General features: G+C 40.0%; 1 protein-coding gene across 3 annotated transcripts in view; it reads right to left on the bottom strand.

Annotated features, from left to right (window-relative positions):
• Positions 1 to 23,428, bottom strand: part of pacsin1b (protein kinase C and casein kinase substrate in neurons 1b) — a 32,662-nt gene that overhangs the window by 4,311 nt on the left and 4,923 nt on the right. The window contains exons 2-9 of one of the 3 annotated variants that reach the window (XM_031301929.2): positions 17,623 to 17,710; positions 6,658 to 6,784; positions 3,569 to 3,725; positions 3,220 to 3,455; positions 2,273 to 2,428; positions 1,340 to 1,515; positions 1,127 to 1,247; positions 452 to 576 (exon numbers count right to left, since the gene is read on the bottom strand). In XM_031301929.2, the coding sequence (XP_031157789.1) occupies positions 452 to 576; positions 1,127 to 1,247; positions 1,340 to 1,515; positions 2,273 to 2,428; positions 3,220 to 3,455; positions 3,569 to 3,725; positions 6,658 to 6,717 (1,031 nt within the window). In that variant the 5' untranslated portion in view covers positions 6,718 to 6,784; positions 17,623 to 17,710. Of the gene's footprint in view, positions 1 to 451; positions 577 to 1,126; positions 1,248 to 1,339; positions 1,516 to 2,272; positions 2,429 to 3,219; positions 3,456 to 3,568; positions 3,726 to 6,657; positions 6,785 to 11,431; positions 11,678 to 17,622; positions 17,711 to 23,428 lie in introns of those variants that run through there. The other 2 variants (XM_031301930.2, XM_031301928.2) reach the window with 2 other exon arrangements.

The raw sequence follows: 23,428 nt of genomic DNA, 5'->3' as shown, positions 1-23,428 counted from the left end.
TTGTTTTTTATTGTGTAATAAAGTAATAACAGAACAAGTGAAGACAAGTACAGGGACACACAAAAAGCCAAAAATGATTATAAGACAGAGACATATGACAAAAAACAAGGAGGATAAAAATAAACCTCAGAAAAAAAACCTGGTAAAACAAACAATGAATACAACATTAGTTCAAACTGGAGGGACCATTATAGCGGGACGGGCACCAGATCAAACCAATCGAGGGGGCCAAAGCACAGGTATACGACAATAGAGAGACAAATATGAAATATTGATCAGACACCATACAGTGAAGGAAGACACTGATTATACCAGATATAGTATGCAAAAATAAACTGATGATTTACACTGTGGGGATCAAGAATGTTACAAGAATGTTGTCGATTGTTAGAAGGTCAAACATCTGTTAAATAATATTAAGAATATGAAATACACTGTTGTTTAATCTTACCTTCCCCGGTCTCCAGCTTGAGCGTGGTCCACTCCTGTTGTGACATTAGTCAGCATGACGCCATCGCTGCCTTTCTTTGACTTTTCTTTCTTCGAGATGTTATGGGTATGGTCTGGGTTATATTCCTGCAAAACGCGAGACAAAACATCTTTAGCTTTGGATTTGTTTGTACAGTGCAGGAACTACTGTTCAATTCCAGTGTCAAATTTAAGAAATACTTATTTTGTACGATGATGCTCATCAATGCTGGACACTGCTTCAATATTCTATAACCAACTTTTTACACTACCACTTTGCAAAACTGTTGGCTCTCCTTTTAGGATTATCAACAGAAATGATTGATTATTATTTATCTGTAATCTTTCACTGCCACTGTTAAACTAGGATAGATAGAAATGTATTATTAAAGGAATAGTTCAACTCCCAACTCGTCAAATACTTGCAGCTTGGTCAGTGGCCCAGTGGCTGTAGCTTCACAATTAGCATATAAACATGAGGGTCGTATCAATCTTCTCAACTAACTCTCAGCAAGAATGCGAAAAGGTGCACTTCCCAAAATGTCAAGCTATTTCATTAACATATATAATAAATAATATATAACATAATATATATTGCAGAATGCTGCAGATCTCCAGTGATTATTTAATGCCTTAAAGTTGTTGCTTGTTTCTGTACCTCAAACTGTGGCCAGTTCATATGCATGCCGGGGCCGTGGGTGTTGCTGAACCACTTCAGATCTTCCTGCGGGCTGGACGATGTGATGGAACGTTCAAGTTCTCTGTACACTGTAGCATAGCTGTGAAAAGACAACAAGGATGTAGCATACGGGTAAAGGATACTCTGATAATTGTGTCTGGTCATAGTAACTCTTTTATAAACGTCTCAAACCTTTGGTCTTCTGTGAGGTTGAGGTGGCGTTTGACGTCCAACAGCACCTCCCTGAGGAAGCTCAGCCTCTTCTCTTCAAACTGCTGGCACTGATCGAACACCTGCTCCATGTTTTCCATGTAATGTGGAGTGCACTTACTCAGCTCATCCAGAGCCTTCTCATACTTCTCCTTGGCCTAGGTAGTAACATACACACAGGAAACAAACACTTAACAGCCTGAAAAACGTATGTTATGAAATAGGGCTGGGACGATATGCCTTTGCCCGATTTGATTGTTTCACAATACATGGGTGCCGATTCGATGTTGTTTGCGATTTTCATTTATTACGATTCTAGAAGTATTGCAATTCGATAGTATTGACTATTGCTATTATCTTGTGCTTAAGAAGAACATAACATGTATTTTCTGCTTTCGCTCTGTTTTGCTGGAAACAGATATGATGTAGTCGCCGTCAGCAGTACCGTATAAACATATATATATATATACGATATATACGATATATATATATATATATATATATATACGATTTTTGCCCCAACCCTATTATGAAATATCACTGATGACACGTGTCTGGTACACATGTTCCTTTTTTTCCAGATCTGTGGTCAAATGAGAATCCTATTAACCTTGAAAAGGATAATAAATATTCAAGCACCAGAAAGACTTATAGGAGTGTGAATGTCAAGGCAGTCAAAGGAGACCAGAGTCCACTTCAGCAAATGTTGGACTAGTGAGGGAGACACATCCATGTAGAGGGGGAGGTGTGGTATTCAGTCACACATTAATAATGCCACACTGACTAACAGCTATGATGCCTTTATGTAACAGAAACCAGCTCTACATCTTAAAATGGCCTGTGAGTTGATTTGCTTTTGGCTTGATAGTGGAAAACAACTTTTGCATAATGAGCTGCAGCAGTCGCTGCTCTCACCTTCTGTGAGTCCTGTTTGCACTTGTCCACTTTCTCCTGGAGTTTCTTCTGCTGGTCAGCGGTCACAGAGGCCTCTCCCTTACTGTTGGCCTCTCTGATGGACGCCAGCTTCTCCTCTTTGCAGGCCATGTGGTAGGACTTTTTGGCAGCCTCGAGCTAAAGGAATAAGGTGACATAAACAAATTAAACTTTTTTGCACTGATCATGTATGTTGGGTAAATCTGCACATATGAGAAATACTGTATACAGTACATGCACAAGCATGACATTGTTAGTTATAAACTTGGCATAAATAAAGGAGGGCTACAACTGCAACTAATGATTATTTTCACAACTGACTAATCTGACCATTATTTTAATGCTTATAAAATGTTAGAAAATTGTGAAAAATGCTCATCATCAAAATTCCCTAAAGCCAAAGTTGATGATACTAAATTGCTCGTTTTTATTACATTAGACACAGAAAAACTACAAATCCTCACAATTTGGAAGCTAAAACTAAGGAATGTTTGGCATTTTTGGTTAAAAAATGATTTTAATGATTGACCAATAATCAAAGTAGTTGATGATTATTTTTCTGCTGATCAACAAATCATTTAATCTGTAAAGTAAAGCTGACAGGATAAATATTCTAATACAATTAATGGTTAATTATTTATAAAAGTGTTTCATGATAAGTGACTACAGAACGTAGTTGTAAAAACTCTCTTAGTTGTGGAAAAATTAATAATTTTCACTGACAGCAAAAGTGACATATAAAGGGTCTGTCATTTGTGCTCATGTCACTGAAAGACTGTATAACTCAACAGCAGCACTTGTTCTTAGAAAGACTGTTTTCAAATGTAATTCATGTGATAATGTGAGTTCAGTGTCTTTGGACGGTCTGAAGATGGGTCCACTTGGTTTTTACATGAATGGATGAGATAATAAAAACCACACTTCCTCACCTCTTTTAGCTTTTTGGCCCAGGGTTTCTGGGCCTTCTTGAAGCCCTCGTCTGCCTCTTTGGTTTCCTTGAATCCTCCCATCATCTGTTTGTGGTACAAGTCTTTCTGCCAGTTCTTTACCTTCTCAAAGTCCTCGTTCATCAGGTTGTTTTTCACTTCCTGGTGAAGCTCGCTCACCTTCTCTGCCTCCGTCATCACCCCCATCCAAGCTCGCTCTACTGTGCCGTACTGAGGCCCTGGTGGAGGACAAATCAAGTGACGCATTAGATTAAAAAAAAAAGAACCACACAGATATTATTGAAAAACAATATGTGAATTTGCATAATATGAGTGTAAAATAAATGGTTACCTTTGTCTACCAGCTGCCTCCACCTCTTGGACCACTCGGTCAGTTGCTGTGCGTAGGCTTTCTCGATTTTGGCACGCTCCTGGATGCAGTTCATCAGGTCGTTGCAGAGCCGGTGACCATCGTCAATCCGCTTCACTGTACGTTTGTAGTTGCCAACCTTACATCAAAACAATGTCTCAAATTACTTTAAGTGCTTCTTTTTCTCAGAAATGTAAAGTATACAAATGTATAAAACTGTTACTGTCATGTTTGCCTACTGAAAACATTTAAAACTGTTTTCATGTTTGGAATTGTAAACTCCAGGCTTCACGTCGAATTTGAAATTGACAACAGATGGCAGGTGGTATGTTGTTACCAGACAAAGGTGCTTTAAACTAAAACCCCTATCAATGGGAAATGAACCCGCCCATACCCATGCTGATTGGTCGTTATGCAAGTATCGTCTATTACACCAGTGGATCTTAGATTAGACACCATCAGAAGATGATAAAAGCAGCTCAGTGGTTAGCACTGCTGCCTCACAGCAAGTAGGCACTGCTAAGTACGAAGTTCGATCCCTGGGCAGATGTGTTTGCATGTTCTCCCTGTGTTTGTGTGGGTATCTTCCTGGTATTCCAGTTTCCTCCCAGCATGGACATATAGATATGCTGTTCATGCTAGGTAACTCCTGTCATTGCCCTAAGTAGTTAGGATGGGTTTAATGCAGAGGATATATTCCTCGTATGTGTGTGTAAAATATGTACTTGGCAAATAAAGGATATATTATAGATGACTTAAAGAAGATAGCTAACAGCAAAACAGGCGATTCAATCTCCATAAAATATTGTTTTTTTCATCTGAGTCAACAGTGATTCTCATTGGAAATGTTTTATTACAGTATCAGTCAGGACAGTCGATCATGTTAAGTGTAAATTGTATTACTTTTTTAGAAAGTTATTCAATTATTGGGTGCTACAGTCCTCTTGTCTGTAGTTGGTATAAATTATCTGCTAATTACAACAACAAAGTGGCAGTTTCTCATTATTGACTGTCATGGCTGAAGATGGCATGATTCGAATTATGTTTCTAAGACAACTGCTGTATACTGTACTGCTGTTATAAGGATCACTGTGTAAGGTGCCGTCTTTAAAAAGGAACTCAGCCTGTAAGTGATGCATTGAATAGGCAGGAGGGAACAGCAGGGAAGACACTGCTGGTGTGAGTGGACCTATGCAATGAAAGCAGGGGGTGAGTTAATGTCATATAATCTACAACTCTGCATGGACACGGGAGCAGCAACCTCCCAGTGAGTTGTTAGCTTTGCCCAGAGGGGCTAAAATCTCACATTACTGCAAACATTTTACAACTTTGTGAAAGAGAAAAAGGGGACTGCATCTTTGCTGAATGTGTAATAGGTGTTTACCTAATACCTCACCCTGAAAATGACACTCAACAAATCTCAAAAGTGGACAAAATGAAAGCAGCCTGGGGACAAATGATGTATTCCACACCAGCACTCTGCTTCAGCCGAGTCAGCGATCAGCAGGCAGCACTGCAGCAGCTAAAGCAATGAGTAGCTGTGATATAGTGACTTTGTGCTGGAAACAGGCAGCTTTTGCTGCTCCAGCTGATTGCTGAGTCTGAGAGGAAACTGACCAACGTTTTCTGTCTCAAATACTTGCTGAGTCCATCCATCATACATACTGCGTGCAGCAACATGATAGGCAATATTATCCATAGCTTAAGATGTGTGAAACTTTTTTCCTGGTTTGAACACCATGAACCAGATCTCCTTTATAATGAATGGACTTCTGGGAACTTGTTGCTCAAATGACTTAGGACAACAACCTCTTCTGTGGACGGACCCACAGAAGAGGTTGTTGTGGATGTAATCATGGACGAGAAACCCAGTACAACAAACTGTCATCTAGAGCTAAAACAATAAATCAATTACTGAATCAGAAAAATAATAATCTACCACTAGTTTGCCATTTTACAAGCTTCAACTAAAATGTTTAATTTTGCAATTTCAGCATGACAGCATGAAGGCAGGTGCTGATAAATGCTGCTTACAGTGTCATCTCTAATAAGAGCTGTATCAGAGGTCAGTGTCACCTCAGTGTCATCCATAGATGAAAAAATAGTTGGCAATTATTGGTGAGAAGTCCCTGATGGTTACACTGAGAGAGCAACCACGGTACGGGCTGAACCACAGTCGTAAATCATTTGTTTTTTAAATGTTGCACTTATTGTAACACTTCCATAACAGATGGTTAAGCTGGCTTGGTGAACTCAATTAGAAATAATGGCACTTAAACGTAACCATCCATCATTATGGTGAGTGATTCAAAGTGAATGTCACCAACAGATCTGTGGTGGCTCAGAGACCAGGTGCTCAGTAAGCGATCACTATTAATAAATTGTTTGTAGAATTGAGTGTTTATGTGTGAATCTGTGCCTATCAACTGCGTGATAAACTAGGCCTCGGATCTTTCCTCTCAGCTCTCAGACGAAGCAGGTTCTGTGAGAGTTCATCACTAAGCAGTGTCAGATCCCAGTTACTCTCTAAGAAACATGTTTATTTACATTTCAAATTTCAGCAGTAAGTAATTGTGTGGGAAAAAAATGAACAACGTGCATGTTTTATTGGATGTATAGTAGTTTAAAATGTTGTTTGGGTTGGTCATGTGTTCCATATGTGAATTTTTGTTGGATATCACTAATGCTAGCTAACGTAGCGAGTTAGTCACAACACCGGTATCGTAAATAATTAACCAGGACTTGGATTAGCGAGCGTAAAAATAAAAAAAAAAGAGTTTAAACCTTAAAAAAAAGTAATTGAAAAGCCTTTAAAAAAAGCTTTAAATTATTTAAAGAACTGATTTCTTTTCTGAAGTTTACTAACTGAGCAGCTTTGTATGAGAGAATTTTGAATAACAGAAGATGTTCTATGTTTTTACTGTAGCTACACACCAAACGTTCTGTTTTTAGTTATGGGACAAAGTCCGGTTAATGAGCTGCCAGTACTTTTTCTGTCATTTTACCGATTTATTTTAAATCTATTTAGAGTATAGGTTTAATCTGCCAAAGACTGTTCACTGCTGTCTCACCTCCCAGAAGCTGTCTGTGGTCTCCTCCTGGCTGGCGGACTCGTCGTAGGCTCCAGACATGGTCTCCAGATTTGGCAGGATGGCTTCAGGCTGTGGCGGTCTGCAGCAGAGTCACGCTCTTCATGCACTGTGAGAGAAGAAGAGCACAGAGGAGGGGAAACACAGAGATTGTGAGAAGTGCTAACAGTCTGCCGATTGTTTTTCAATTAATCATTTTAAAATCTCTAGAAATTGCGAAAAAATGCCTTTCACAATTTCCTAAAGCCCAAGATGACGGCTTCAAGTTGCTTATTTTGCCTGTCAAACAGGCCACAGCCCAAAGATATTCAGGTTATCACACAAAACACAGGAAAGCAGAACATTATCACAATTGATGCCTGGCATTTTTATCAGAAAACAATTACTTAAACAATTCATTGATTCATAATTTTCTTTCGAATGACAAATGGACTAATCCATAAACTGTTAGCTTTAGCTGCATTTTTAAATTGTTGATTAAAAGAAATGCCCCTCATAATATTTCAGAGCCCAAGGTAATGTCTTCAAATAATTGTTTTATATAACCAACAGCCTCGAAATACATTTATATAAAATGAAGAAAGTAGTACTGAATAAAGTATTTTTGTTTGATTGAATTGCTGTTCTGTCAATCAAACAGTTGCTTCAGCTCTTAATAACTTTCACAACTTTGAAACACATACTGTAGAACACACAGCTAAATAAGCTAATAATACACATTTGTACACTCCAAAACTAAAGGTGACGAGATCAATGATTACCATCAGGGGAAATCAAAGTTCACCACCCGAGCATTTTACTTTTCACACACTGTTATCAGGTAGGCTCAGGTACGTACAAAACCACCCTAACACACCTGTTTCTCTCTCTACTCCTCTGAGATGACTACGTCAATATGCAATGACTGGCAATTATCAGTCTTCTTATCATCTACTTACCCAGTTTCTGTCAGAACAACGCAGCCTAATTGCAGAGTAATCTTCCATCATTCTAGACAACTAACATAATCGCAAGGCCATGCTGGAACACCTTAACGCTGCTGCAGAAATGAATAGCTGTGACCTGACTGCTAATTATGACTCATGCTGAAATTAGGGCACAGCATGAGTGGAAGAAGAGAGAAAATCAAAATGATCCATCTATCAATCCATCCATCCATCCATGGCTGGAATGCTGAACAGGCCTACAGGCAAGGGATCCAAGGGGTTCTTGTTGGAAAGTCAATCTAATTAATGTAGTCAATTATCTAATTGACTACAAAGACACACAAAAATGCAAAATAAGAAGCAAAACAACCACAACCAGACACAAAATGACCATGAAGAGACACAAAATGACCACAAAGAGACGCAAAACAACTATAGAGATAATGCAACATGACTTCAGAGATGCAAAATGACACCCATAACAACCACAACAACTACAAAAAGATGCCAGCGGACTACGGAGAGAGGGAAACAACCACAGAGAAGCAAAATGATCACAAAGAGAAGCCACGAACACGACACAAAACAACTACAGAGAAATGCAAAACGACCACTAGGGAGATACAAGATTTTGTCTGAGGCCCATTGTCTAAAATCTGTCCATGTATCTCTCTATCTGCACAAGGACTGATTATTATAACAAACCAGCAAATAGAACAGAATAAGTAGGCAGTGATCTATGTCTAATGATGTCTAAGTGAATGCAGACCCTCAGCATATTAAGTGAGTGAAGACACAGACAGACTGAAGACATTATCCTGGTGCTACTGCAGCCTCATCAGTGCAACGCTCACCTCCACATGCTCAGGTTCAGTCCACAGCCCACACTGCAATTTGAAAAGGGACTCCACGGATCACACAGCATACTGAAATGATGAGGGGCTTCAAGTAAGAGGTAATTAGCTGCTGAGTTTTGTTACAGCTTCATAAACCCTAGTCAAAGAGAACCTCTGATATATTTTGCCATCTCCAATTCCTGACCTTGAACTTTTGACTGACTGTAACTTTTTAGGTCAATTCAATAGAAGAAAAAACTAAAAATTTGTAATTTGATTTTAGGTTAAAAAAAGGGTCATTTGTGTTGTTTTACATAATTTGTTGGGGATCGTCATTCAAGATGGGCTTACAGTAAAGGACTATACCAGGCTTTTAGCCCATTTCCAAACAAATTACATATTGTTCGTACCACCACATTTTGGTGTAAATGTTATCATCAACTTGAGTGAGACTTGGGAAAATGGGGAGTCCGGTAAAACATTTAGAACAAGCAGCGCCAGCCTCCTAAAGCTTCCCAAATGAATTTCTCTCTTTTCAGTCTCTACTAGTCTGACCGAAAGTAAACAACATAAAGTCACCACCTGGATTAGTTATAATCTTCACAGGGATCTTTGGAAGAAACCACACAAAGTGGTGAAGGTTAGCATGACCCATGGTCAGAATGGACAAAATGATGCGAATATGACACCGGTTGAAAAATCACTACCCCCACTATGATATGATATGCTATGACAAAGATAACAAAGCCCAGACATGTTTACTTGCACAAGCATTAATCAAGGAAGAAAAAAAGATAGATTACACAAAATAAGAAGTAGGATATGCAGGTGTGCATGTGTGGTGGGAGCTACAAACAAACACAGCTCAAGGTAAGAAGCAAAGAGAGAATGCAAATGAACTGCTATTTGACTGTTATCAGCGCAGTGAAATGCCAGCTATAGCTACAGACAGGTTTCACTGAGCCTCTGCTAGAATACAAAATACCAATAAACAGATACCGTGAAGGCATTTGATAAAGGTTTGTTCTGTGATGTTGATGCATCGTTTGTTATAGGTCATTTTCAACCAAAGTATGCTGAGAATGAGTCATCTAATCTCAGAATGAATAACAAACATTGTATGTTAAAGGAATAGTTGGACATTTTGCTTTCTTGCCAAGGGTTACATGAGAAGGTTGATACCACTCTCATGTCTGTACGGTAAATATTAAGTTACAGTCAGCAGCCAGATAGCTTAGCTTAGCACAAAGACTGCTAGACAAGGCTCTGGCCAAAATAACCAAAATCTGACCAACAGCATCTCTAAAGATCTTGTTTGTTTAATCTGTATAAAAACCGTCGTGGTTTTACCGGGGTTTATGTGCCGGACTATTTCTTAGTTAGGAGCAGTAACTTACTGGAGTCTCTGCTGGTTACCTGGCAACCTCATATAATATATAACCCCCCATTTTTATACTTTTATACGTTTTTTGTATGGATTACACAAACGAGATATACCATGTTAATTAGCAAGCTTTAATGGTGCTGGTTGGCAAATTTTGTTAACTTTGAACAGAGCCACCATCCCCTGTTTCCAGTCGTTATGCTAAGCTAACCAGCCGCTGGCTGTAGTCTCACATTTAGTGCACAGACATGAGAATGCCAAACTATTTATTTAAGACACAGTAATGAAACAATAAAAACAGAGAAAATTTGGTTGCATTAGCAGTTGATTTCTTCTCAGTCAACAAGTCAACATTAAAGCAACACTATGTAACTTACATTGTCCAGTTCATAAGAACTACAGATCCACTACCCGATCTGGCAAACTTGCACAATATAATGTAATGGACAATTCCGATCCAACCTGTAGGGGGACCGAAGCGGGAAAAGTTACATAGTGTTGCTTTAAGAATCACAATTTGATTGGTCACAAACATTTATAAAACATCATGAGACTGTTCCAGGTCAGCACTGTCTATGCAGTCTATATTTATGTCTTATGGCCTTCTCTAACTGAGACCACCAGCTGATTAGAAATTGACAATTAGATGATTGCCTTATAATTAACAAAAAACAAATCTCAGGATTTGATGCAGAAGAGACACATAGAATGAAACATATGAAACAATAGAAAGAAAAAGGCAGTGATGTGTTTTGATAGGAGGTCAGGGGGAGGGGTGGGAGCTGCATGGGTATTTGGGTCAACCATGGACCAGTGGATGGAGCAACACTTTTGACAATGAAGGGCAGAGATGAAATGAGAGAGGGAAGTGAAGGAAATTCCAAAATCCAAAATCCAGTTAATTGAGGGGAAATTCCACGGTGGTCGAACACAACGGCTTCGGGAAAAATAAACGCCTCGGCCGGATGCAGCATGGCGCATGTCATGAGTGGGTGTTTATCATGCTGAGTTAATCCATTAGCTGCGTGCCAAGAGGGGGCTTTTGTTCAGGGGAGCCCTTTGCTCGGCTTGCAGAAAGGCAGATCTCAGTGTAAGAAAACAGCCACTGACTAGCTTCTTCTACTTTTTTGTTTTATCAAAGCCAACCAGTAGAGATGAAACAAAGACATAGATAATGACATCAATCTGCCTGCATTTGTAATTTAAAGTGCACTATCTAGTGAGTTATTTATTGTAGCCAGACAAACAATACCTACCCCCCCCCCCCCCCCACACACACACACACACACACAGGCAGCACCCTCCAAGGTTTAGTCACCATCAAATTGATTCATTCTTCACTCTTCTTCTCCTCTTTCGTCAGTACATTGTGCAGTCTCAGTCAAAGATCCACATCCTCACAAACAAGCAATGAGACTAAATGTGCATCATTGGGAATCCCCATCCATCTAAACGCAAGTACACAGGCACCAAAAAGCACCACAACTCGCAGCGCAGCCAGCCGGTAGCATCAACACTTTAAGAGAGTCAGAGCCCAAGACAAAGACCGTCAACACACCCGGCCGGAGCGAGGGAGAACACAGCCCCCTGCCACAGCAACAAAAGCTTACCCCCAGTCCTCCGTTAACAGCGGCTAAGGCTATAGCTAGGAGAAAAGAGACACGTGGCCTCCTCCAGCAGTCAGCCCCTCTCCTCCTCGCCTCCTCTTCTCCCCCTCCTGTTGGCCTATTGTTGCTCTGCACTGCCCGCCGTCCTCTCTGACTGACTGAGCCACGAAGCATCAGCGTGCAGAGCAGGAGAAGAGGAGCACTAATCTGTGATCTGAGATCTTCCAGTAGCACTGTGCAGGAAAACACTGTGTGTTATGTGTGTGTGTGTGTGTGTGTGTGTGTGTGTGTGTGTGTGTGTGTTTCTCAATGAGTGAGGGATAATCCTGTGGTGCTTTGCTTGAATGGCTCAGACAGAGCAGCAGGGCAGAGGGAGGGAGAGAGAGAGACAGAGAGAGAGAGAGAGAGAGAGAAAAGGGGGGTGGAGGTGGGCTGCTGCTGCTGTTTATGAACACTGTGGATGCTGTAGTGTGGATGTGTGAGGTGTTTAATGATGAGCCTTTGGTGGAACTGGGGATAATGGAGACACTTGAATGGCTCTAAAAAAGCAGCACACACTAGGTAATATTACTGAATATATTAGTCATGGATATTTTATAAAATGATTTTTGCACAGATTTGAGTGTGCAGATGCTTTTATTCATTGAGATTGATAGTCTATAATTCCAGCACCTCAGCTAAGTCTGATACCAGGTGATTTTTTCTCTATATTAAATGCTGGGAAACAAACCATAAATAGTAGTAGCTTCTACAAAAAAAGACTCTGATACTGCTGTATGATCACACTAAAGCTCAACATGCATTCACTCCTGTTTTTTCAGGTCGTAAAGATACCTGTCTACAAATGCTTAAACAAAAGGAATTTTTGGTTTTAAATATTAATTTGGCTCTGGTGCCTCAGGTTCAGGAGAGCAACTGATGCAGCCCAGTCAGTCTGCTAAGTTTTAGCTGGTTAAACTTCTGTTCTGAGTCTGTCCTTCTCTCTGTGATGACCTATACTGTGTGTTAATACAGATCGACTCTGCAGAGACAACGATGACATTTCAAATTTAGGTTCACTTAGTTTGACTTTGAGTGTGGGCATATTCTGAGAGGAGAGGAGGAAGGGAAGAACAAAGTAAAAGGTGGAATAAGAGAATGTTTTTAAAGACTTTGGTCCAGTGGTCACGATAATAAGAGGCTCCATTTCAACAGACCACAAATTCCTTTCAGTAGGCTCCAGTAAAGCACAGGCAGGGTGGGGGCTAACTAACGGGAGATTCGACAATATTAGTCAGAGCTTATGAAGGGTGAAGGTGACTCTAAGGTAGATATACATAAGCTGTTCTGAATTTGCATGAAGTGCCAGAGGGCAGGTCTGTGCTGTTGACATGGCAGCCATAAATTGATTAATAATTAGACAACTTGTCATAAAGTTGAGGACAAAAGTTAAGCTATATGACAGTAATGTAGCCTCAGGGTAAACTGCAGAGCCAAATGCAATACATTCATATATTCGTTTATCACAAATGTCACAATCACGCATGTAGAAAGTAGTTTATCCTCTTTGACTATACCAACACCTCACATGTGCAACATTTTACCAGCCCTCTCCTTGGCAACATTATTTCAAGCACAGTTATTATCCGAGGCATCCGGGTGTGTTTGAAAACCAGTAGAACAAGAGGTCGAGACCTCTTTCACAGTCTGGGCTGCAGCTCGATCACCCTGCCAACGGCACTGACATGATGTCACTGTCTTGATGGCCCGACTGTCACGATGAAACAAAGCCCACAGAGAGCAGAGTGGACCAGTGTGTGTCTCTGCTGAGTGTTCAGCTGTGTGTGGAGTGTTGACTTGTGAACAGGACAGGTGAGGTGCGGGTGATGAGGAGGACACTGTGGTCAAAAGACCGAGCTATAGTCAGTAATAAGTGCTCTTGCACTGGTAGTGCTGGGTATCGTTCAAAGATTTTCAATACCGGTACCGATACCAATACCAATACCATGACTTCCAACACCGGTTCCTGAACGATACTTTTATGATACCAATTTGTATAAAATCTATTATAACAACAAGAAATTATTTTTATTTATTTTCTAGCCCTGTCTCCGTGCATAACATAAGAGTTTTTCCTGCCTGCCTCTACGATGTGTAACATTAGACAGCCAATCACAAACATTATTATATCTTGGTAGAAGCATGCTGCATTCTAATTGGCTTACTGAAGCCAATGAGATTTACTCCTTAGGTATTGAAATTGTGTATTGAATGATGAGGCATTTTTTTTGATCCTCGATACTATAGAGGCAATTCGGTCGGTGCCTAAAAAGTATTGAAATCGGTACCCAGCCCTACACACTGGTGATTTCAGTAAATCCGAGATCAAATCCAAAAGCACACGAAGCAGAACATGATTTTGATAGATGGATAAAAAGAAGACTGTGTATGATGTGAATATGTTACATTCCATTCCGCAAGAGCTCTGAACAAAGCCTCTCTCTACACTGTTTTCCTTCTTCAAGATTTATCTGTGTGAACCAACCTTGAACCAATCCTCCTCTCCTAGGACCTCTCTCTTATTTATATACTCTCACGTAATCTAAGTGAATGGATTGTTGTTAGAAAATGTATATATCCTTGTGTGTCTCATTCAACTTTTAGAACATGATTATATGAACTGAACCCTGTTTCATGTTGCTTTGTTCTCCGAGATCTTGCCACTGCTTTCAGAATCAACTCACAGATCTCAAGCCAGTAGATGATAGGCTTCGAACCACAAAACAATCGTGATAGGATTGTTTCACAACAGTGACACATTAAGAATAGGGATTGACAAGACTAAAAGTCTACATGCCAGAAATTCAATTCAATTCAATTTTATTTATAGAATTAAACCATAACCATAGTTAGCTCAAGACACTTTACAGATAGAGTAGGTCTAGACCACAGTTCCAGTAATTCCCCCAAGAGCAAGCATTTAGTGCGACAGTGGCGAGGAAAAGCTCCCTTTTAGGGAGAAACTTCGGACAGACCCAGGCTCTTGGTAGGCGGTGTCTGACGGTGCTCTGTGAGGCTGTACTTGACATGCTTTTTAATAAATATCCCCACTGCATGATTTTTCTAATCAAGGATGGACACGAGGCCCATATACCCAGACGGAGATTGCAATAAAAACAGCCTCAAAATAACAAAAGTTAAAAAAAACAACCCTGCTTCAGTTCATACATCATACTGAATGTGAGATAAAAGACAACAGGAACAAAAAACAAAGGCTGCTGACATTTTCCAAAAGAGTTTCCACTGTTTTTAAAGGTCCAATATGTAATATACTTTATTTACTGTAATAAATCCAAAAATGACCCCAATGCATCATCAGATATTAAGGAAACATGCTAAGTTGAAATACTATTTTTTCTGACAACAATGCTAATGCCAGTATTTTCTCCTTTTGAAATTTCCGTTCTGTGATGGAATTTCTGTCTGTGTTTTGGCCTGTGTTGTTATCAACTGCCCAGTTTGACAGCCAGGCCGGGTTGCCAGATATACCTGTAAAAACGTAAACCCAGCGTGCTACAGCTGTAACGTTAGTACAGCCATGAAAGCAGCAAACAAACGAACAGGATCAACAGAGATAGATTCTACCCGTCCTAAAAAAAACGGAATATTTCTAACAGTTACAGCGTAACCAGATATGTAACAAACCCCGGGTAAATATTAAGATGTATTTGAAAGATGGAGACAGCTTAGAGCCCAAAAGGACGCCGAGTTGGCTACTTTCCTCCTAAACAGGTAAGCATTAGCTTCAGGATAATTTATCACAGCTACAAGGGACAGGCATTTTATGTCATTTCAACATTTGTGTGCTGACATTGAATTATATAGCTAGAGTACCCGAGTTGGTTACACGCAAAATTATTGAGACACAGCCAGTAAAGTGATCCCGACTGGTCCTGGCTAACACGGCCATGCTAACCCTGCTAACTGCTAACGTTACCGGAGGACCAGGCAAGCGGGCCACGGCTGTTTACAATGTGTAGCCTGTTCAGCGGCTGTAGCCGACAACGGTGAGCTATTTTAAGCCAAGAGAGGGGGGGCTGTAAATCGGGAAGCGATTGTTGCTGTAATTCTAAGCTAATAAAGTGTGTTCAGTCGGGTGGAGAGGACGGCAAGGTAGTTTTATTTTTAGCGCATCCAACCGTAATTCTAAGCCGAAAAAGTGTGTCTGTCTGTTGGGTACAGAGCTCCACGTGAGCACAGGCTTTTATGACTGTCAATATTGTCAGCATCTAACGTTAGCTACTCTGCTGTGCTATGGAGTAATGTCTGGCTATATGAGACAAGCATCTAGCAACATTGTTGTGGGTGCCGCGGTCTCAGTCTGGCAACCTCCGTGAACTTTGGATCTGGGAAGGGGCTGGGGAGACGACTCTCCCCAGTATTTTGAATTTGTACTGCAGTAACTATTTTAAACACTAGCTGTCAGTATTACATATTGTACCTTTAACATTCTCATATACTCTCGCACACATCCATATAAACAGACACACATTTACTGTATCTGTCACTGGAGCTGCCCTCTGAGCAGGGTCCAAAATTAGCACCATCTACTAGCCAAATGCTGTTCGAATATGCAAGTGGCTGGCAGATTTGCTTCATTAACCAGCCGAAAAACAATGGTAATCTATTTGGCTGGTAAAATTTGATCATTCACTAGCCCTTTGGCTGGTGGACACAAAAGTTAATTTTGGACCCTGCCTCTGAGCACACCTCCTGTATGGCGAGATCTTGGCCACATTATTCAAATGCAGCACTTTTTCTCTCCCTTGGGACAAACTGCGTTGCTACTGCTGTCCTCATCACATTCAAGTCCTATATATAGAACCCCATTCATCAATAATTCACACTGCTGTAAACAGATAGATGAGATGACCAACCTGACTCACGTGGAGAAACTCTTTAAGGTTTTATGTAATCTCAAATCGCTGTCGAGACAATTGGATTATAAAACAAAGGGAGATCGATACAAGAGAGCAGCACTACGACAGGCCTGAAGGAGAACTTTGTGTATAAAGTGTTTTACACCTTGAGAACAGTTCAGATAATCCCAACAGCACAAAAGACATCTACATGTGTACTGCAAACTAAAGCCCATACTAATGTGTGCGTTCATTTGAAATCTTATGTTATTTTGCAAACGGAAATACACTCTTCTCAAGCTTAATATCACCGCTGACATTCCCTGGTAAACTACTCCAGCCCTACAAAGCATCCTGACGTCCCAGCTGCAAACATGAGTGCTGCAGGTAAACAAAATGTGAATGAACAAAGACAATCTGTAGCCGCTCTTGCCGCCCTCGATAAGGAAACCTCGATAACGCTCAGCGGCCCTTGTGGTGTCGCTTAGCAGTAGAAGATTGTAGTTGTGCAGTTCCCCAGTACAAATATGTGTAGCTGTATCTGTCAGCTGAGTAGTTTAAACACATGCCAAAAAAAGGTGTTGATGCTGCATCCGAACAAATAAAAAGTGAAACAAGAGAATGCGCTTGTAGTGCTTGTAGAAATATTTCAGGCAGCCAACAACGATTTGTCAAAACCGCTGTAGAATAACTGAAACTCATTCCTGTTTCTCTACAATATTCACGATCATTAATAATACAGAAGTCCTGGACACAAGCAGACTTAAACACCTACAATAGTCCTCTTTTTAGCTACTAGCAGAACACATTCATTCCTCAGACCGAACTGTCAGTGGTCAAATTGCATTGTGGGTAATGTGGGTGCCAGGTTTTGACAAGGAAGAAGAATGCATGGAATAAAAAAGCCGATATCTTTGGTTCTGCTACATTTATTTTGATCCTTTTTGTGAGTCTGACAACATTATAGGAGTGCAACGCTTTATCAGTGGAGTACTCTTTTAAAACCCATACCTTTAATTAGTTAGGCAAGGATCAAGGTCCATGTGTACTTAATCTAAGAAGACTTTCTTGTCTTTTTTTTTTACCATGACCCGTTTAAAATAACACTAAATACACACACACAAAACGCCATAATTAATTCATTGAAGTTAGAATTAATCTTCTGTTATAGGAGAGCAAAAACTACTGGAAAAAGCTCACAACTACATATTCAGCTACACAACTACAAGTATACAAGTATAAGGTCTAAAAGTAGTCGTGTGATTATAGATCAGAGGAGTTGTAGTAGTACTGAACCTGGTCTGTCCTCTCTGCAGCCGCTCAGTCCTCAACAGCGTCACTCCAAGTCATTTCTGACAGCTTTCAGGGGAACTAGCATCTGAAACTTAGAGTCAAAGAGCGTCACCGCTCAGCTGCAACCATGACACATCCTGCGGTCTAGCACGCCTTTTCCACACACATGCACACTCATACACACACACACACACACACACACACACACACACACACACACACACACACACTGAACTTTGACATATCCCTGAGAAGACACACCAGGCCATCAATAATTAGCTAGGGAGGGAGCAAGGGAGGGTGGACACTTGAGGGCTCTCCCTTGTCACACACATTCATTAGACAGGTGCCATGTTGTCGGACAATTCAGAGACAGACCGAAAGAGAGAGGAGGACGAAAGTTACTCATCGCAAAGTTAAAGATGTACAGAGGGAGGAGACGGCCACACAGGTGGGTAGATAAAGCCGGCTCTGTGGAGGACAGACAGGGATGAGTCAACATCGGGGTATCAGGTCAGCCGCGCTGCATCCTCGCAATCAATACAGATTGGCTGATGTCCAATGAATGACACGTGTGGAGAATGAATAGTCTGAGTGTCTTTCAGCTGAAGGGAACCATGTCTGAGGCCAATATTAAAATGCAATGATGCATGTCTACATGAATAAAAGAATACTCTCACAATAACAAATTATTTTGGGAGGACACCATTTGAGAGCATAATAAATACCTCAACATTTCAATACACAAAGCTCTTTTGTTATTTAGTGTAATGCTGTGAATGAAAGGAATCAGAGCAGGCAGGTGTGTATGACTCAAGAAAGACTCAAATAAAGCCAGTTGTCTATTCACACAGACAGATGCTCATCTCCCTATTATGTGCCATCTGTGTATCGTCTAATCAGGTTTCTCCCTGTGGGGCTTAACCATTTGACCCTGGTGTTATATCCCATTATTGCAGGAAGTAATATATGACCCCCGTGCAGGCAAAAGAAGAACTGAAAGGGCTGCAGGTCTGGTATAGAAAACACAATCTTATAATTTAGGCTGTTGTCATGATCTACCACTTCTCTCTAAAATATTTAAGCATATTTTCATTATTTATAATATTATATTTGTATTTTAGTTATTCAATTTGTGATTCAATTTTGCTGTTTTTTCCTTTCAGCCTTTATGCTAAGCTAACCATCTCCTAGCTCCAGCTTCATATTTCACGGACAAATGACACTGACTTTCTCATACTGACTTTTGAAGAATAAACATATTCTTCAAAATGTCTAACTATTCCGTTAACTCTGCTGAGATACCCAACACCTTGCTCAAGCTGCAGAGCTCCAGTCACATCATCTAACATTATATTATTATATTATATTAAAGGAAAAATGCAGGAAATGCAATGGAAGTATAGGAATTAAATTAATTCAATGTAAATCAAAAAGAAAAAGTTAATGCTTTTAGATGTAGTACAACGAAACAATCACCACAAGCTCCATTTAGTCGCTGTTCTGGAGCTTTCCATCATATCACTCAAGCTTCCTCAGCAGCTGTCATGGAATTGCAGAAGTGTAAATGAAGGTTTTTCCGGTGGCTTAAAACCACAAACTGAGAGACTTACTGATATCATTTTAGTTTCACTTCACATTTACAATTTACTGTAGAGTGAGGGAATTCGAAACCACACACAGACTGTGGCCTACTGGTTGTCTCAGATTAAAGAGGGAATAAAACATGCCTGCAAAATTTGTATGTACATGCATGGTTGTGGAATACCATTTCATATTCTGTGTAGAGCCACTTTTTCATACTCCAGGTTAAACGATTTTAATCAATACTCGAGGACAAGTGTGAAGGACCTCTGGGCTCTCCATCCCAGTTTCTTTGTAATCAATAACCTTGGTTTTTTTTTCACTGCTCAGTGCAGAGTCAGTGTGATGGAGTTTATTAAAGCCCCTGGTTCAGCTGCTAAAGTGCACACACTGAAGCTGATACAGGGCAGGAATATGGAAGTGACTCACTCAAAGACAAAAGACAGTGCAGCTGCTAAAAGCTTTGAGAGCCACACACACACACACACACACACACACACACACACACACACACATACACACACACACACACACACACACACACACACACACACACACACACAAAGACACACAGAAAGCCTCTGTTGTTGTATGAATGAGAACTCCTCTGGGCCAGAGGCTCTGGTTGTTAGAAGTGAGATCCACTGAGAGGAAACACCATCAGTGATGCAGCAGGCATGTAGGCAGCTGTTCAGCCAACAAAGTGAAAACAGCTTTTCCAGGTATAAATATGCCTAGTAGCAAACACACACTCAAATACACCCATACGGAAACAATCTGTGCTAAACGATTAGTCAATTAATTGATTAGTCGAGCAACTAAGAATTTAAATATAGATACAGTATATATAGATTTGGTAATCAATTAATTGTTTCAGTCATTGTTCTCATAAAAATGCAAAATATTCTCTGGTTCAAGCTTCTCAAATGTGATTATTTGCTGCTATTCTTTGTCACATATATATTTGGGTTTTGGAGTGATTGTTAGAGAAAATGAGGATTGTGAAGATGTTAATTTGGGCTAAGATAAATTAAAATAGTAATAAAAATAGACAAGTTTCACTATTTCCTGACAATTTATAGACAAAATTATACAGAGACAATAATAGTTTGCAACCCAAAGAAAATGGCAGCAATTTAAGTGCTTTAACTTAAGTTTGAAAGTTCACAATTTTTAATCCTAAACAATTACTCAATTATTCAGAAAAACAATGGACAGGTTAACCAATAAACTATGAACTGCTAGTTTTTTATTAACTGCTCCTCAGATCTCTGCAGGGTAAATCCAGACAGATAGCTAGACTATCTGTCCAATCTGAGTTTTCTGTTGCACGACTAAAACAACCTTTGAACGTAGACATGTTCCACCAAAACAAGTTCCTTCCCGAGGCTATTTTGCAGCGGCACCGTGGCTCCTTTTGGCGCTTAGCGCCGCACATGACGATTGTGATTGGTTTAAAGAAATGGCAATAAACCAGAGCACGTTTTTCTCCCATCCCGGAATGCTGTGTGGACTAGCCAGACCCTCCTCCGCAGCGCTGTGGAGGAAGGTCTGGCAATGCGAGACTACTTGATCTGCAGATTAATCAATAATAAAAATAAATGTTAGCTGCAACCCTACTTCAAACATGCACTACTCACTGCTCCACGCCCATCACACAGACGACATTTTTAACAAACCCTGTCGCCATGGCAACACCAAGCCCTTTTCATTACTCCTCTTTTGGCTCTAAAGCACTTCACTGACACAATTAATCGGACACACTTGAGCCTCAGAAGAGCAAAGCAAACCTGCAGCCAACAACCTCTAATAGCCTCTTCTTTTCAGCTCTTAAGCTGTTTGTAATGTACCATCTACAGCTGAGGCGCCCCGGAGATACAAAGTGAATGATTACATACTTTGGAAAGTGGAAGCATGCACATCACATGATGTAAATTCACAACCACTTATCCCACGGCACATACATTACTCAATGAAACTTTGACTCTCTCTGATTTACATTAAACTAGCCTAATATAAAGTATGAGCAATCCTACAGCCATGCAACACTTGCTTCCAGCCTTTTTGTCTTGTGACCCCTTGAAAAAAAGAAGCAATATCTACCTCAACGAAGGTTAGGGCACTTTGTGTCAACAGTTGAGAGTTTTGAGCAGTTCAACAAAACAGTGATTATTCTAGAGCTGCAAAGATTAATCGATTAATCGATGAGTTGTCAACTCTTAAATTAATCGGCAACTATTTTGATAATCGATTAGTCGGTTTGAGTAATTTTTTAAGACAAAAGTAAAAATTCTTTGATTCCAGCTTCTTAAATGTGAATAGAAAATGTTCTTCTCTCCTCTGTGACAGTTAACTGAATATCTTTGAGTTGTGGACAAAACAAGACATTTGAGGACATCATCTTGGGCTTTTGGGAAACACTGATCCACATTTTTCACCATTATCTGACATTTTAGAGACCAAACAACTCATCGATTAATCGACTATGAAAATAATCATTAGTTGCAGCCCTAGATTATTCCTTCTAAAATATTTAATTTCTAAGGATTTTAGAAGCTAGAAATGGTCAGCAAAAACATTAGAGAAAAAGTCTAGAAAGGTAAATATAATATGGTATTTCATTTTGTGACCCCTTGGATTTATCTTGGGGCCCCGTGACCCCCAGGTTGGGAACTAGAGTGATCTTCATAGGTGATGCAACTAATGATTGGGCCAATTTTTTTCTTGAGTAACTGATGCATCTTGGGTGCAACTAATGATCATTTTCTCAATTAATTGTATAATCTGCCAATTATTTTCTCAATTAATTAATTAATCGTTCCGACTATAAAACGTCCATCACAATATCCTAAAGCCCAACGTGATTTTTTTTCATTTTGTCTGACCAACAGTGCACAACCAAAAAGTATCAGATTTACCATAATGTGAGACAGAGAAAAGCACAACATTTTCACTTTGGGGCACCTGGAAATCAAAGTCAAAGTTTTTTGCTTGGAAATGACTTAAACAATTAATCGATTATCGAAATAGTTGCTGATCAATCGACTACTCATTGCAGCTCTAGATTCTTTATTTCATTAGAAAATGTCACAAAAATAATGACAAACACCCATCACAGTTTCCTGAAACCTAAGGTGAAGCATTTAAATGGCTCGTCTTGTCCAACCAACAGTCCAAACCCAAAGATATTCTGGATCCAATCACAAAAGACAAAGGAAAGCAGCAAATCCTCACAATTAGGGAACCTGGAACTAGATAACACTTAAAAAAAAATGACTTTGAATGATCAACAGATTATTTTTTTTGTTTGTCCATCCATCCGTCCATAAAAGTCAATTTACTAAACAAATCTTAGGACTGTCTATGTGACACATAGTATGTGTTCATGAATCATCAGGCAGGGACTTGGATGCACCTCTGGTTAAAAGAGCTGCATGGGTGGCCGGGTTGGTTCAGTGGGTAGAGCAGGCGTACATATACTGAGAGGCTTATGCCTCGACGCAGAGGTCCAGGGTTCAAGTCCGACCTGTGACGATTTCCTGCACGTCTTCCCCCTCTCTCTCCCCTTTCTCACCTAGCTGTCCTATCGATTAAAGGCAGAAAAGCCCCAAAAAAATAATCTTAAAAAAAAAAAAAGAGCTGCATGGCCAGACTGTGTTGGCATGAAGCCGTTGCTGGTCTGCACCATGCAGCCTGCTGGTTAGATTCTGCTGATTCAGCATCTCTTCTATAGGCACTGTGCAGCAGAGTCAGACGGTACGTCGGGGAATGTATAATCAGTGTCTGGGAAGATGCTTCCAGAACACCTCATACATAACACAACACATAGTAGATTTGCCTTTCATGCTTTGGGTGAAAACTGAGAACTTTTTTTGGAACTCTAAACTAACAAACTTCTAAACCAAACAGGTACACCCAGATAAATGCTATGTGTGTATTATTTATAAACAGGAAATTTGTCAAGCTGAAATGATTAAACAAAAGGTCAATCGACAGAAAAATTATCTGCAACCCTTTTTCCATGATCATTGAAGAATTCAGACATTAAAATAAGTTTTTCTTCTAAGAGTTAATAGAGAGATTTCGTACATAGCCTTAGACTTCTATTATAAAGTGAATATCTTTGGGTTTCTGACTGTTGGTTGGTCAAAACAAGCTTTTAGATTTAAAGCCATCCTCATTCTGGGAAATTGTGATTTTTAATCATATTCTGACATTTTTTTTA

The sequence above is a fragment of the Sander lucioperca genome, chromosome 6 (genome assembly GCF_008315115.2).
Source record: "Sander lucioperca isolate FBNREF2018 chromosome 6, SLUC_FBN_1.2, whole genome shotgun sequence".
In the NCBI taxonomy this organism is placed as follows: Eukaryota; Metazoa; Chordata; class Actinopteri; order Perciformes; family Percidae; genus Sander; species Sander lucioperca.
The sequence above is the reverse complement of the archived record's forward strand: the minus strand, read 5'-3'. Positions and strand labels throughout refer to the sequence as shown.